General features: G+C 42.3%; 1 protein-coding gene across 1 annotated transcript in view; it reads left to right on the forward strand.

Annotated features, from left to right (window-relative positions):
* Window positions 1-16,954, forward strand: part of adarb2 (adenosine deaminase RNA specific B2 (inactive)) — a 135,002-nt gene extending 118,048 nt beyond the window's left edge. Inside the window, exons 5-10 of the mRNA XM_063912288.1 lie at window positions 394-562; window positions 2,724-2,875; window positions 4,657-4,825; window positions 10,982-11,163; window positions 14,845-15,026; window positions 16,778-16,954. Of these exons, the coding sequence (XP_063768358.1) occupies window positions 394-562; window positions 2,724-2,875; window positions 4,657-4,825; window positions 10,982-11,163; window positions 14,845-15,026; window positions 16,778-16,954 (1,031 nt within the window). The remainder of the gene's footprint in view (window positions 1-393; window positions 563-2,723; window positions 2,876-4,656; window positions 4,826-10,981; window positions 11,164-14,844; window positions 15,027-16,777) is intronic.
* The last annotated feature ends 120 nt before the right edge of the window (window positions 16,955-17,074 follow it).

Consider the following 17,074-nt stretch of genomic DNA (forward strand, 5'->3'; position numbering starts at 1 on the left):
TTTACACCCACGCTTTGCTGCTCATTGATGCATTTTGTTGGGTTTCATTTTATTTTGACTATTTCTTACCAAATCCAGTCTTTTATTTTTTGCGCTTCCTTACTTTCAGTTACTTGAACATTTTTTATATAAAGTTACATTATGACATTTCTTAACACAATTATTTCAAACCTATAATCAGTTCTTCCTTAAGCCAAGTCAACAATGTCTAAAAGTGTTGAGTGCAGAGGGTGAAAGAACATTGAGCATGACCCTACTGTAGGAAAATAAATCCCTTATTTATCCCAGACTTCGTTCTTTATTCTGTAAAAGGAAGGACTCTGAGGACTTTTATCAAACTCTTGGATTAATGTAGCAAAGTAAGGTGATAATATGTCTGTGATTGTTTGACAGGTCTGGACCTGAGGCACGCCCAGGTGGTGGCGTTATCTACGGGCACCAAGTGTATCAACGGGGAATATCTGAGCGACCAGGGACAGGTGGTCAACGACTGTCACGCTGAGGTCACGGCCCGCAGAGCCCTGCTACGCTTCCTCTACTCTCAACTTGAACTCTTTTTAAGGTAACAGATTTATCTCTGCTCTATCTTAAATACATATGGACATTATCAGAGTGGTGTACTAACATTTTCGGCAACTTAAAAAAACCTGTAGCATTTCCTATCTCCTCAAATAGTGCTCTCTGTAATTGGTCGATAAAAAGTCTGGAGAGCTGGTTTATTATTGAAGAATCGGTTGCCTTCATCTCACTCTGATTTGTTGACAACATACACATTAACTGACTTGAATCAATTTCAGCCAAACAAGTGACATGGTGGGTGGATTCTTTGAATCAGATTTACTGCAACTCTGATATTAATGTTAGGGTTAGGGGGTTGGTAATATGAGTGTGTGTGAGTCCCCCTAAACACACTACTCCTAGTCTCCTTCCTGACTGATAAAGTTTATTGTAGAATTGGACTCTTATCATTACTACTGCAAAGGTAGAATGTACTTTGTTACACTCCACCAGGTAATGCATATTTACTATTAAGTGAGACCTTTGCCAACATTATGTGTAAGCTTCATACACTTTAGTTTTTAAGGTGCCTCCAATTATGTAACATGCACTACGCACTACAGTATACTTAATAGCATTTGATATGTTGTGACCTCCCGCTGCGGTGCCAAAGAAGGCCCTCTCCTCTATAATAAGCTCCCTGGAAACAGCACTGCTTTATTCACCAGAGACTTTCAATAATCAACGAGCCATATGGTGCTGTTCCCTCTAGCTAGCCAAGCAAACAACTCACACTTAAAGTGGTTCACCTCATGATCTCAATGGATTTGTTTTTAGTACTTTCTTAACAAAGTGCCTTCTTAGTGTACCTTTGTACATGAAGCACATGCTTTTGTGCATAACAACTCACCAAGCCCAGCATCAAGAGACAGTCTCCATTAGTTTTTCCTCCAGTCTATAAGCATATATTATGCTTTTGAGCTCCCCGAGGAACTCTATAGCAAGGCTGATTCATCAGATTAGTGGCCAGAAGTCTAGATTGTTGAATGTCATATTTGCATACACAGCACTGACTTTTTGTCTTAGCACAATGCTGGGTGGCAGGTACGGAGACTTTGCAGCTGAGTAAAATGGCTAATGGGGGAGATAACTCATAATGAAATGACCAAACAAAATGCCAGAAGTGCCATATTTACACTCAGTGAAAGGACATCGGAGACCGAGGAGAGGTTATATAAAGAGTGCAGCCGTGCTTTGCATTGTGATGCATACTTTAAATATACTGTGTGTACATTACGTACCCGGCGTGTGTGAGTGATGAAAGCCTTATCCCTGCACACAGCAGAAACAATGACCCAGTTGTTTTGTAGCCACCCATACTGCAAGTATTCAGCTTATTAATAACACACTGTTTTCTTCTGATTTACCTTAATTATTTTATCACTAATCCATCTGACTGTTTCTTGTGAACTGTGCAGGATTAAGCTAGCTAGCAACATGTACAGCCACTTAACTTTGAATTTACTTTCTGTCGGTGCACCCCCGCCATACGCCTCACCTTTTCATAACCCAATACTTAACTTGTATTCTCTCCAATGGCCAGCAGGGGGCGACTTCTCTCGTTGCAAAATAAGTCAGATTTTATGTAAGGCTATGAGAAAATGACCCGCTATTCACTTGATTTATAAGCTCTGTTAACATTTTCCTGAAGAGTTTATGGTCTCAAAAGCCGGTTCCAAGTATACTTCAATACAGAATGATTTTTCATGTTATAAAATATAGTCCCATTTGCAGTAAAATAGACGATAAAGCAGGGTGTGCATTACACCAGTAGCAAAGAGCTATGAAATACTACCGGAGAAACCAGTGCTGCATTTAACATATTTCAGATTTTCTTGCAAGTTTGTTTCAACTCATACATTTCTTTAGTTGACCTTCATTGCAACACTTTAACAACTCAAATACAAAGCATGTATTGAGCATAGGTTTCACTGACTGTCCCTCTTTGCCCTGAGACATTTGGACAGCCTGACTAATGTGGAGGAGTCGATCTGACAGCAGGAGAATGGACTGTGGTCAGTGTCCATCTCTCTGTGTCCCTGCCTCACTTCATCATTGGAAACGAAAAGTGGAAATCTATTTCCTATGCTGTGATGAATGGTGCTACCTTTCTCATCACTCACCCTCATACTTGTTTTTTTCTCCTTTGCCTTTTTCTCTTAAAGTAAAAGACCAGAAGACTGGGAGGAGTCGATATTTGTGCGACACAAGGAGTGTGGCTACAGGTTGAGAGACAACATCCATTTCCACATGTACATCAGCACCTCACCGTGTGGGGATGGGAGGCTCAACTCGCCCTATGAAATCACCTCTGACCGTAAGACAGCAGCCCTTTGTTTGATTTGTTTTACAGAGGGTGACAAAATAAGTTACATTTAATACTCACCGTGTATTCTTATATTATGCAAACACGAATAGTCCATCAGGTTTATAGAGAGATCATTTTCTCTGGCAGATATTCTGAAAGCCACTGCTCTGATCTTTTTTTCTCCACACACTGTCAAGAAGGCATCCTTTTCATGTCACATCCCTTCTTTGGCCTCTTTCAGCCCCATTGTGCTGACTAGATGACATTTTGTTGCTAACCCACTGAAAATAAATTGTATATTCATTGAGACGGTTTGCCCAGCATTTTCCAGGTGTCCTACGAGTTCAGAAATATAATCTGGAGTTGGCTTCCCATCAGAAGAATGTGTGTATATATATATATATCTCCCTCTCCTTTCATTACCAACTGAAAATGCCATTCAGCTCTTTTAACATGCGCTACAGAGCCGTGCATGGTGAGCGTCTCATGAAACCAGTAAGGATGGAAGGAGACGCTGTCATTGCAGATCCCTTTGAACTTGACTCTTTTGGTCATTAAACCTCTTAAATGTTATGCAGTGTGCTCTCAGAGATTAGAATATTACTTAGCACCTTTTCCTGACTGTTCTAAAACATTTCTGAGCCGAAAGTCGGGGCTTAATTTTTAGCTGCTGTCACATCAGCCAAAGCAAGCATGGAGGAAGAGAGAGGGGAGTTTAAGCCTTGAGAAATAAGAGGTTATTAAAACTAAAACAGCAAATATTTATGTAGACTCTGTCACCCTATTAGGGAGATATCCATACTGGGATTTTACTGAAAACACGAAAAACAATATCTATAATTTATACCGTGCTTCTGTTAAGAGGTTTGCTTCTTGCTGAAAGACTCCGGTCCTTCCTCTAATACTATGCAGACTGTTTTTGAATACTGTGTACTTTAATTAACATCTTTAATGCCCGTAGAGGTCATGCTGGCTTGTACACCCACGTAAAAACACAGGAGAGTTTTTTAAATGGATTAAAGGCCTGTGCACTCACCAACAGGGTTAAAAAGTTAAGAAGTTGCTCTGTTGGTTATTTAAACCATAGTCTGACATACCATGCCTAATGTAAGCAGTCCTAGGATCATCCAAAATTCATCCAGGAAAATGGTTCCTTTCTCCTTCTTCCCTCCGTACAGCCAATAAAATGCTGACTTCATTAACAATTAGGCAGTCAACGGTCCCAAAAGAATGCATTTAATTCCCTAAATTAAGCTATTAACCTCATTCAAACGTTTTGCTTTGTGAAGGAAATGCCATGTTTTGTACAGCTGGCAACAGTGCCAGTGTTTTACCAAAAATATAATAGTATAGTTTTAATATTTGTTGGATAACCAAGTATTGGATAAACATTCCTTGTTTTTCTAATTACACGCAGCTAGTTACACGTGAACTCTTATAATTAGTAGCTGAGAACATCCCTAATTATACAGAGAATGTACCACTTAAGAGCTAATGTGAAACACATAATGGATCATTTTCTGTTATATATTAAGAGCAACATTGGAAAAGTGTTCCAGCTTTTATTACCTAGTGTCTTTGTGACCTGGTGCATTTTCAGTAAATTAGATCAGTAGTCTTCAAAATCAATCTTGGGTGCTTATTGACGTGATTAGATCTGAAACACTTTGTGTTATTTAGAAATAACAGCTTCATTAATAGCTAATTAGAGTGTGTCTCCAGCAAAGCCATGTAATAGCAACTGACATAATGCAGAGTGATGAAGCGCAGGCTATGTGTTTTGTTGGCAGTACACAGCGGCAGACACCTCATGAGGAAACATCGCAGCCACCTGCGGACCAAAATCGAGTCAGGAGAGGGGACGGTGCCGGTGCGATGTCGGGGGCCCGTCCAAACGTGGGATGGCGTCCTACAGGGCGAGCAGCTCATCACTATGTCCTGCACCGACAAGATCACCAGGTCAGTGCTTTCCAAATGTACATCCAGCTTTAAAACATCTATGATGTCCGGGTTTAAGGTAGCACTCATATTTTGGCTCCCTTTTTGTGGAAAAGAAACTCTCACTTTACATTCTGCCTCATTTCACCTGCTGACTTTGTTGTTTCACGATTCAAAAGTAAATTGGACTGAGAAATCCCCTAAACAACCTGCAAACTGATTAATCCCTGAAAGAAACAGCCTCTACTTGAGAAACTGGAAATATATCCTCTTTTTGATAGATAAAAGGCTGTTGTGCTGTCACTTATTAAGATTAGTTAAGGTTTGATAAAGCATATACAGTGGTATGCAAAAGTTTGGGCACCCCTTAGGAAAACCACTGCATCAGTTTGTCACTTGCTGAGCTTTTGAAGCAGCAACTTCATTTTAACATATGTTATACCTTATGGTAACAGAAACATCTCAGTAGTGAAATAACTTTTATTGGTCAAACAGAAACATGTTTATGTGCATTCAAACAAAAATAGGCATGTACATAAATTTGGGCACCCCTAAGAAATAATTCCATTAATATTTAGTATTGCCTCCTTTTGCTGCAATAACGGCCTGTAGACGCCTCCTGTAGCCACAGACAAGTCCCTTAAGCCTGGCAGGTGGTATTTTGGCCCATTCTTCCACACAAAACGTCTCCAGTTCAGTCAGGTTTCTTGGCCTCCGTGCATGGACAGCCTTCTTCAAATAAATCCATACATTTTCAATGATGTTAAGGTCTGGGGACTGGGATGGCCATTCCAGAACATTGTACTTGTGCTTCTGCATGAATTCCTTGGTGGATTTTGATCGGTGCTTAGGATCATTGTCCTGCTGAAAAATCCAACCCCGGCGTAGCTTCAACTTTGTGACTGACTCTAGAACATTCTTGTCAAGAATCTCCTGGTACTGTAAGGAATTCATGTGGCCCTCAACTTTAACAAGTTTTCCAGTACCTGTGCTAGCCACACAGCCCCATAACATGATAGATCCTCCACCAAATTTTACAGTGGGCAACAAGTTCTTTTCATTGAATGCAGTGTGTTTTTTTCGCCATGCATACCTGTTCATGTTATGACCAAATAACTCAATCTTGGTCTCATCTGACCACAGTATTTTGTTCCAAAATGCTTCTGGCTTGTCCAGATGTGCTTTTGCATACCTCATGCGACTCTTCTTGTGATTAACACTCAGGAAAGGCTTTTTGCACATCACCCTTCCAATGAGCTCTTCCTGGTGCAAAGTACGCTGGATTGTGGAACGGTGAACAACTACACCATCAGCAGCCAGATGTTGTTGTAGTTCTCTGGAGGTGGTCTGTGGCTTCTCTGTGACCATTTTCACCATCCTTCGCCTGTGCCTTTCCCCTATTTTTGTCGGCCTACCACATCTTTCCTTCACACGGACTGTTCCTGTGGCCTTCCATTTCACAACTACGTTTCTGACTGTGGAGACAGACAGTTTAAACCTGTCAGATAATTTTTTGTACCCTTCTCCTAATTTATAATGTTGGATTATCTTAGCTTTCAGGTCAGTGGAGAGTTGTTTTGAGGTCCCCATCTTGCCACTCCCTAAGAAAGAACCTAGGCCAGGCACAGCCAGCTATTACCTATGTTAAATAGCCTTTTTCATGATTGGTTCCACCTGTCTTTGTAATTGAAGGTCTAATGAGCTAATCAAAGCAATTTTGTGCAGCAACCTGTCAGCTATAAATCCGTACAGGTGTTGAAATGAATGCTATTTATAAGGGTGCCCAAACTTTTGCACATCCCATTTTTTGCATTTTATTTTATTATAATAAAACTATGTAATGCTACCCTAAGAATTTTGGTCTGGAAAACACTAAAACGTCTACATCTTTGTAGGAAAACAAATGTTGTTGCTGTGATCTTCTATTATAAAGGAAAAGCAAATTGTCATGAAATCTCAGAGGGGTGCCCAAACTTTTGCATACCACTGTAAAAGATGCTGCTATTTAGCTTCTTTTCTTTTGATTACTAAAGGCAGAGTAGTACAACTACATTAAAGCCCTTCAACATACACTTCCTGCCTGGCATTGCATTTTATATTTCAGGAATTATGTTATTATTATGTTAAAGGTCAGATGATACCCGAATACAAACTGCTTACAAACTGATCAACAGAACCTTTGGACCAGGAGGTCCGTGGCCCATGTTATAAAAAAGAGCTAAAAGGATTGATTGAAAGGTTAACTCTATTAGCAGATTACCTTCTTTATGAGAAGCAGTGATCCCTGTTTAAATAAATAATTCTAAAATGTGCTTTATGAGCCACAGAGAGGTGTGTCTGATATTTACCTTTTATAGCTCGCCGGTATTGCCGTGAGTCATGCTGTATGTGAAATCTTTCGTAGTCCGGATGGCGACTATTGATTTCCCATATGTCACTTGAACAGGTAATCCCGTTCTAATGAATGAGGGTATTAATCACATTATTGTTTTACTCTTTAGATCTGTGGGCTTATTCTCCTATATCTACGATATTAGTCATACCAGCCTTTACCGGGAACATGGCAAATTCTTTTTTTAAATAATGTCCTTGTAATGTAGCACTTAAAATAAAACAAGAACAAAACACAACATATGTCCTTAAATTGGTAATGTATCGCCGCATGTTGGCAAGCCTTTACAAGACAGACGGGAGATTTGCTCTCCCGCCTCGACTTTCACACTGCCCGCATATGTGAGGAGTGAAAGCATTGGTGTGTAACCATTGGAGCATCTTTTCAGGCTGAGGGAGGCATCGACACATCCAACATTGAATTACATTGAAATAGTGAGCCACATTAAAAACAAGGTGATCAGGATTATTCTTTTTTGTGGTTAAATGAATATGTTATGATTTGAGCTGTTATCAATGTGATAAACAAGGCTATCTGTTTCTTGTCCAAGTAATTCAGTTTTAAATACAATATATCTCAGTAAAAACCATGGTTACTTTAAGGCAAGACCATGTGACTTTATCTAAGTGTTAGAAGATAATGATAAACACTAAACCACTGTTTAGCGGTAGCATGATGAGAGGACAGTAAAGTCGGTGAACACAGCAATATCTATTTAAGGTTTGCTAAAGGAAGCTAGTATTAGCCACCACAAGCTACTAGTCAGACCAGCCTATATAAGGATGAAGCAACAAAGTCCCTGTGTAGCAAGTTTTTGGATTAAGCAACAGTGTGGCTCGTGAAGTCAACGTTAACTTTATATTTGTAATGTCTTATTTCTCAGACACAGAGGTACCCAATATGTTGTGCTGGTTTAATGCTTATTAACAAAACTAAGCTGGTTAGCTCTTGGTTTCCAGACTTCACTCCATTGTGACGTCATTATCGACTCAGATTTGATTTCTAAGCACAAATGGAACATATTAGAATGATGTTGACCACTCATCATCTTAGTTTTGTGTGTTAGCATGCTGACATTTGCTGCGTCTCTTGGCAATGTCATTTCTTTTAAATGTATTTTTTACAATCTAAAGTACTGGACATTTTTAACCTAAATTGAACCACCCATGGAAGCATCAATAAATACAATACTTGAGTAAATGTAGTGGACTGTATAGCTCAAAATACTGCGCACACAATGAAGGTACTTTGTGCAACAGTGGTCATTTTCTACTTCCACCCTTTTTGTTTAATCTTCTGAAATATCTGAAATCAATTTGTAATAAGGGCTCAGTTGTACTGCCAGGACTGAGCCTCAACAGGAACTAAAACTAGAATTAAGCGTGCTAAGCATTGCACTGTGCCAACTGAGCCATACAGGACTACAGCCAGTGTGTGTGTGTGTGGTGTGTGTGTGTGTGTGTGTGTGTGTGTGTGTGGTGTGTGTGTGTAAGGAGATGCACAAACACACACACACAGAGGAAGAGAGGGAGAGGTGAACCCTTCTCCTGTGGAGCCATTGTTAATTTGACCAATTTGATTCAGTTGGCCAGGGCTGGAGATGGTGTGATTAAATCTACCCAGGTCACCAACGGGGGTGAAAGCAATTACTTTACAAAAAATAGAGTGACGGGGGAGGGAGAAGGGACACCCTGCTTTTCTTGGCTTACACCATCCCTTCCCCTCCATCCCGCCAGGCCGGACGGCAGACACACTCTTTTTGCTCCACAGACTCCTCTTTCCGCTTTTTATATCGCTGTAAATGATGGGTGGCCGTCGTTAAAGTGAGTGGGTCACCAAGGGCCAGTTTATCAAGGTCAGGGTGGAGGGTGGAACTGAGAGGAGCTTAGACTCAACACCCACATGCACACACACACACACACACACACACACACACACACACACACACACACACACACACACACACACACACACACACACACACACACACACACATGCTGCAGCTAAGTGATCCCCTGGACACTCTTCTTGTCCTCTGTCACTCTCATTTTGCAACCTCCCATTACTTTTTTATTTCCCCACTCCCCCCCCGCACTAAATTATACTTAGTTATCGAGATCTTTGCTCTTTTAATAAACGTTTTGGATAAAGTGTCAGCCCACCATTGCTACACCTGATGATCATTATTTAGTTTTCTTAAGCCAGGCCCGAAAAGGCTCCTTTGCTAATATTTGATTTGAAGTCGACAGCTGGATTTAATTGGGGGGCCTTAATGGCTTTCATATAACGATGATGTTCTCCATTCCACTGCAGTTTTATGCAGATGAACACATTACTTTAATAGTCTGCGTTTACCGGGGGAGGGAAGAAAGGATAGATGTAGACAGACAGAGGGAGGGAGAGAGAAGAGGTCTCTCCCCTCTCCTCTCTTTAAATTCACACACCCAAGCCAGATGGCTGTCTTTTCTTGCATGAGATTAGAAGATGTTTCTGATTCACGGTGTCGCTTTCGGGGTAAATTAATATTTCAGGCTAAACTATTTCTGTTTTGGCAGAGCACTGTGTGTGTGTGTGTGTGTGTGTGTGTGTGTGTGTGTGTGTGTGTGTGTGTGTGTGTCTGTGTGTGTGTGTGTGTGTGTGTGTGTGTGTTTATAGAACAAACCTCTCTGCTTTAGAGGGAAGGACCGATGTTGCTGACAGATTGCAGGTACAGCGTAGGCAGGCGGTCGCTGCATCATGAGCCTGTTTAGTGATTCCCCGAAAGCCGCTGATGTTAATTGACTGCTCGGGAAGCGAAAAAAAGCCGTAATGAGTGATTATTAAGTCGGCGAGAGAGAGAGAGAGAGAAAACAAAAAAAACAAGCAGCGGCTGTAATTGCATTCATGATAAAGAGACATTGATTAACAAAAATAACAACGATCTAAAAATGAGTAGCATAATGTCGAGCCTGTGATGTGCCTCGCATAAGTTCATTAGTCCAGCACAGGAGAGTACACAGCTCAGGCACACAGCAGGCTTACACTCTCTATGAAGGGCAGGAATGATAATAAACACGGTAATTATAATTTTCCATCCATAAATTAGCATCTGCTGGTTAAATAGAGAGGATTTCAACAGTAGGTGGCACATGACCAGCTGGCTACAGCATCAGGTGTCGGTGTTGGCAGGATTAGCCCCACTCTTGGTATCACTCGTGGATCTCCCTAAACAAATCCCGAAGTGATCGCCCCTCGCACTGAGCGATCGACGGAGGTTTGCGTGCAGCCCAGTGCAGTGCATTAACCCCGATGGCACTGATGAATGCACATATGGTAATGTGTTGTTCCACATAGTGAATGCTGATGGACTGACCTTTGGCAGTGTTGTTGTAGGTGGTGGTGATGATGGTTTGTGTCTCTGAACCAGGGAAAATGGGAGTAGAGGACGCGTTTCTGTCAGATTACGTGCGTGTGTGCGTGCAGTGTGTTTGTGTGTGTTGTCAGTCCTGTGGCTGTTATTCATCACGTCCCACATCAAGATAATGATCAAATTGTCTCTACCTGTCATTGAAGCTTTCACATCTGTCTCTCTCTTTTTTTTCTCTCCTACCATCTCTGCCCTTTCTCCTCCTTTCCCACCCTGATTCTATCTCCCTCTCGCAAACTGTGCCTTATTTCTTTATTTACACATTTCATCCTCACAAAGACTCTTTATACCGTTCTTCTCCCTCCTTTCGCACCTTCTTCTCCTGATTTATCATTCCACTTAATCCCTGACTCTTTCTCTCTTTACTCCTTCTCCTCAGATGGAACATCCTGGGCCTGCAGGGGGCGCTGCTGAGCCACTTTGTGGAGCCGGTGTACCTGCACAGCATGACCGTCGGCAGCCTGCGGCACACTGGCCATCTGGGCCGTGTTCTGAACCAGAGGCAGGAGCGCCTGGGCCCCCTGCCCGCCACGCACAGACGCAACCAGCCCCTGCTCAGCGGTACGATACTCACAGATACTCTGACATTTTTCAAGTGCGATTTAGAAAATTACATTAAGGGAAACATGCACTTTAGGAAGTCTTTACAACAGCAAATGGCACAAGACCTCTACATATAGCTGGTGCTGATGCTTGATCTGACTTGCTTGAATCTTTTCTTAGCTTCCGAGTGGTGTATTGAATTTCTCACTTCCCTTTCATATTCAACTGCTAAATGACAGACTGACATCCTGCCTTTAAACTCTCCGTAGTATTCAGATGGTACAGAGATCCTGGGCCATATGAATACAGTGTCTGTCAGAGCTTCCTTTTAATAAATATTCCAGCTCCACATTAAATAAATCACACACACACACACACACACACACACACACACACACACACACACACACACACACGCACTATTAGCAAACGGATGTCCTCCTGCTTTTCAACACTTACATTGTGCCAGACAAGCAACAGCTATGAAGCTGTCTGGCGCGTCTGCCTCGAGGGCTCCACGGAGACCTGAGGCTTTCCGTTTGTTGTGAAGATGAATGCTGGAAGAGGATCTGAATGACATCCAACTTGTAGAAACTGCATCAGCCATCACTTCAGATCTAGGCCAGTCAGAGTGGCTGAGCGGCAGAGACACGCAGCGATGTAGGGCACATGTTGTTGCTAGGGATCATTGATGAGAACAAAGACGGTGCCAATCACACATCGGGAAACATGTATATATTTATCGTCATCACATCAGCTCTAAATTGCACACAATGATTACATCTGATATATTCTTCCTTACTTTTATCAGGTTTAAAGTATACTTCTTGAAGGGCACAGGAGCTCTTTGCGTCGCAGGGCTCTGCTCCGGGTAATTGGGTGCCATGAGGATGAATATTTTGTGAGGCCTATCCTCATCAAGATTGATAATTGTACCGGATTGTCCTCTGGCGTTGAAAGTCGGGACACATTCATCATTGAGTCTTCCAACCACTGCCTCAGTGAACATTTCTCATGATCTTTTTGAATTGGAGTCGTCCAATTCTGAGTTTTGGGTTTTAAATATTACAAGCTAGCGGTTACTATTGGGATAATTGTTGTCAAGTACCATCTATTTCTTCATCAATCATACTTACTTACACTTACTTGAATAAACCTCAAAGTAATTACATAGTTGGTTAAATGACTTTATAGAGTATTGCTGCAGAATGTCCTCTCCTTTATTTTAGTGTTGAGGATACCTTGTGTTAGCGTATGATAGAGACATGCCCTTTTACCCTCGGAAACTTCTCTTAAATATGTGTGTTTTCTGTGTGTCCACCCAACACAAACGGTCAGATCTTTGCACCTGCTGTACCTCGAGTAGCTGCAGTCAATTGAAGGGTGAGGGAAGGGGGAGGGAGATGGACCGACAGCGGAGATGGCCCTACACCAAATCAATGTAATCACAGCCCTTATCAGACAGCCGTTCACTCTGATAGGGGGTCGGACAGAGAGAGAGAGACAGGCTGAGAGGAAGAGAAGGAGACAGAAAAGGCAGGAGGGGAATAAAGAGAGCTTTGCTTGCATTCAGATGTCTGTGTGCGTACCTCCCCCCACCTCCTCCATCCTTTCATTGGTGCTGATGAGCTCCGCAGCTATTGTATGTTCAGGGTTATTTAAAAGAAACGCCCTTAGAGGAAATTCCCGGGGATTGCAGGGACCGCTCTTATCAGGCTCAGCAAAAGAAGCTACACCTGAACCCCCGAGGGCCAACACACATTGATGGACTGACTCGTCCTTCACTCTCGTCCTGCTGTTCACTTCCTCGGCATCGTGAACAGAAACTATGGCAGGGCTTCGTCATTTTCAGCTAAGGACAACTGTAGATAAAAGCAACACTAACAATGGTTGTTCAACAGTTTTGCATTTAATTGAGAACTCCTGCTTTATTGACAATTTTAAATGATAACCCCTTATACTTGACCTTGTACAGAGGCTGGATTCTTGAGATTTTATTTGATAGTGTTGCTTCTCTACTCCGCCGCTGCTGCTCCAACGCCATGAGGAACAATTTTAGAGCCATGTGCTACCACAGTGATGCAGGACAGATGTGATGTTTACACTTGAACACCGGCTATTCATGTTGTAGCTGTACAGAAGCCTTAAATATTATTAAATGTGTACTGTACAGTTAGGAATCGCATAACCAAAGGCTGTAATTCCACTTCTTTCATGTCTGCCAAACACTTCCCAGAAGAGAAATTGATCAAGTCTTCAATGAGGGAAAAAATCAAATTGGCTATTACAGAAACAGAGGAGTCAAGTCCTTTGAAGGGGGGAAATGAGCCATGAATAGAGCGAGAGAAAGGAAAAAGGCAGGATGGATAGGAGGGTCTTTTGTTCAAAGAGGTGCGTCTCCAAGAAAGAGAAGAGATGGGTAATAAGAGACTTGGAGGATTGTTACTGTGGCAGGCAATTCATTCCAGCTCCAAGGAGCTACAGAAAAGAAGAGTTGAGATCGGTGAATGGAAGAGTGAAGACGGGAAAATGAGTGTGGCAAGGAGGGAGATGATCTGCAGGCATGTATCGTGGTATTGAACATCAGGTATTGTGCTATAACAAGCTGTCTGTCAGACGGTGAGATCAGAGGCAACTGTTGTTCCCCCGTCTGCTCATTTTCTGTGAAGGTACTTTAACATTGCTTGATATCATAAAAAACTGGGCCGGAAGTCAAGGTGAAATCCTCCACAGGAATTCCTTGAAGACAGTTTTACAGATTGAGAGTGGATTTAGTGTTCAAGCAGCATGTGGCGTTCAGATTCAGTTTGTCTAGGCTCATGTTATGTATGTCTCTGGCAGTATTAGACCTCCACACTAGTCATTTCCTCTGTTGTATTATTGCCAGTGATGAAACAAAATGCAGGAAGGCGCTTCGACAGCTTGCTTATTTTAGGTTAGCATTAATGTGGGAGACTGGCATGTCTTTATGCTAGGTGAGCTAACGGCTGCTAGCTGCTAGCTTTATAAATGGGAAAAGAGGCACTATACTTCCTAAAGGGTCAAACTGTGTCTTTGATTTGTAGTAAGATTAATGCTTGATTATTCATATGATTATGGTTAATCACAGAAACGTTGTACAACCTTTTACTGCTCCACTTTGTCTCTACCTCTACCTCTGTCACTTTCTATTTCCTCAACTGATCATTTGTGTTCTTTGCTAGCGATCATTATTTCCGAAAGAAAAGGAGAATAGCGTAGGAAAGAAAGACAAAAGGTCCAGTTTAGGGGAGGGTTCATCTTTGTATAATTTATGGCATACATAGTTAGCAACATAAACACATTGAACTCCTACAAAGGCAGGAACAAGTTGCTTATACGCTCAACAGCCCTCCTGTTCGCCTCTCCCTCTGAGGATATTTCAAAGCTACAGATAAACAGCCGTGCAGTTTCAGACCCAGGTTGACTCGACTTTCTGCAGCACTGCAAAACTTAGTCTGCCTTTAGCCTGAGGGAGTGAGAGAAGGGTAAAAGAAGGTTAAATGGAACAACAAAGTAGAGGTTTGACAGGGAAATTACAAACGTCCGATCTTGTTTTACTCACAAGTTGAAATGTTTTATTAACGATAATTAGTATCATTAATGTGGTTATGTCTGAACTGTTATTGAGATTGAATCCACCTAAAGTTTTTCTCTGTCTCTGATTTGTCTTCCCTGTAGGGCTGAGCAGTGCCGAGTATCAGCAGCCGGGGAAGGCCTCATGTGTCAGTGTCAACTGGACGCTGGGCGATGCACAGTTGGAGGTGGTCAACACATCCACTGGACGGAGACGGGACTCAGGGACACCCTCACGTCTCTGCAAGCACACCCTGTTCACCCGCTGGAACAGACTCTACCGCAAGGTGAGGGCAAAGGTCAGGGCAGAATGGGCTCAGCTACATCTATGTGGGGGCAGTTAATGAGGCAGAAAGAAGGTGTGCTTCAATCCGCCTCCAGGTCCATTTTTAACATGAGCATAAAGAAAAGTCAATAGAATTGCAGAAAGAAAATAAAGTAAATATAGCAAAAAAGTTCTGATATATGGCTGGACTGGAGAAGTTGCTGTAACAATAAAAACAAATAGCTATGGATTGCAATGAAAACAGATATAGCGCATTATATGTTACATCTTGTAAGACCTAAAATAATAAATTACCCCACCTACTACTTTTCTTTCCGAACCAAGTCGATGGAAACAAGCATTTATTTGCATTTTGTTTTGCAGATTCTGTTAAATGTGCATTTAATTTAGATACAAACCTAGCTAGAGAGCTTAAATGGGTTGCTGATGGTTGCAATAGTTGCTACCCTTTTCCCAACTAAAGGGGATCCAACAACAAATAAACAACTTACACAGGAATTTACATTTCGTGACATTCTGCCGATTCACTTGATATGCTTTTCATTTGGATTTTTGCGTTATGATAGAAGAAGCACAGGTGTAACGTTGATAATAGCTGTGTTCCGTTGAAGCATAGCAACAGGCACTCTGGAATACAGCCATTATTAATATTATTAATTGTACTGTTTTGCTTGTTATCACACGAGAAAATATCTGTCCTATTCATTTAAATGTTGATTAAAAAACACCTTCCACAGTGTGTCTTTCACTTGTTGGGAAAATATTTGGTACAATTTAATTAATCTGAGCCGAAACAAAAGTCCCATTTTCATATGAATAACATTCAGTTTGACCTCTCTGCTCTACTCAGCACTCCCTGCAACTGCAGCTGTGCTGGAAAGCAAGAGACTCAGTTGTGTCGAAAACAATGCAATCCTCAGCCATCAGGAGTCAGTAATGCAGAAACATTAACAGTAGAGATGGACGCCGACAACCACTCCGTTAAAAAGCACGTGTGTTCAATTCCCGGCGCGCTGTGGCTGCAGGTGAGCGCTCTGCAAAGGATATGTGGAATTTCCTTTCTGCCGTAGATACATTTGTCGGCCCAGCAACATCTGCTCTTTATGCTTCTTATCAAAAACTGGCAGCTCGGATCTTTCCCGTCAGCACACAGCCCCGCTGCACTTTCATTTCCATTCTGAAACTTTATGTAACAGACAGAGCCTGCGTCGCCAAATGGCGGCCGTTAAAGCATAATGACTATGAAACCATAATTATTTGGAGAAGTACTCGAGGAGGCCCCCACCCTAAGTGCTCCCTGTGCGCCGTATATAAGGGGCCATGCAAGAGCAGTCGCACTAATCTCCAAAAGAAACTTTCACTCTCTCCCTCCCTCTCTCTCTCCACACTTGTCTCTCCGCCGATCTTCATTGTTTCCCCTCGCGACAATAGGAATGCACAAAAAGCACAGAGAATGTTCAATTGCTTGTGAAATTTAAATGGGGAGATTACACAGCTGTTGAAGCCCCCCCCCCACCACCACCTCCTCAACCCCACCCAAATGCATTTGTGCCGGCTCATTCGTTTTGTTTTGCTCGCTCTTCTTCTTCTTATTCTCTCCCCCCTTCCCGGGAACCTTTAGCCTCCCTGCCCCTTGCTTTATTCCTTTCTTTGTTTTCCCTTCCTATCTGCGTGTCTGTGCCGCTTTTATCTGACTCCTAATTTCTCTATCTCTGTTTTTCCTCTTTTATCTTGCTCGCTCGCCGTCTTCAGTCAGGGATTCACGTGTCCGGCTCAGTGGAAAACCAGCTGATATACTGCGAGGCCAAGATGGCAGCGCGTCCTTACCAGACAGTCAAGCAGCAGTGGTTCAGATCTCTGCAGGAAACAGGCCTCGGCACCTGGGTGAAGAAACCGCCAGAGCAGGAACAGTTCCTGCTGTCGGTCTGAGGAAGTGTGTGTGTGTGTGTGTGTGTGTGTGTGTGTGTGTGTGTGTGTGTGTGTGTGTGTGTGTGTGTGTGTGTGTGTGTGTGTGTGTGTGTGTGTGTGTGTGTGTGTGTGTGTGTGTGT

This window comes from Eleginops maclovinus, chromosome 21 (genome assembly GCF_036324505.1).
Source record: "Eleginops maclovinus isolate JMC-PN-2008 ecotype Puerto Natales chromosome 21, JC_Emac_rtc_rv5, whole genome shotgun sequence".
Taxonomy (NCBI): domain Eukaryota; kingdom Metazoa; phylum Chordata; class Actinopteri; order Perciformes; family Eleginopidae; genus Eleginops; species Eleginops maclovinus.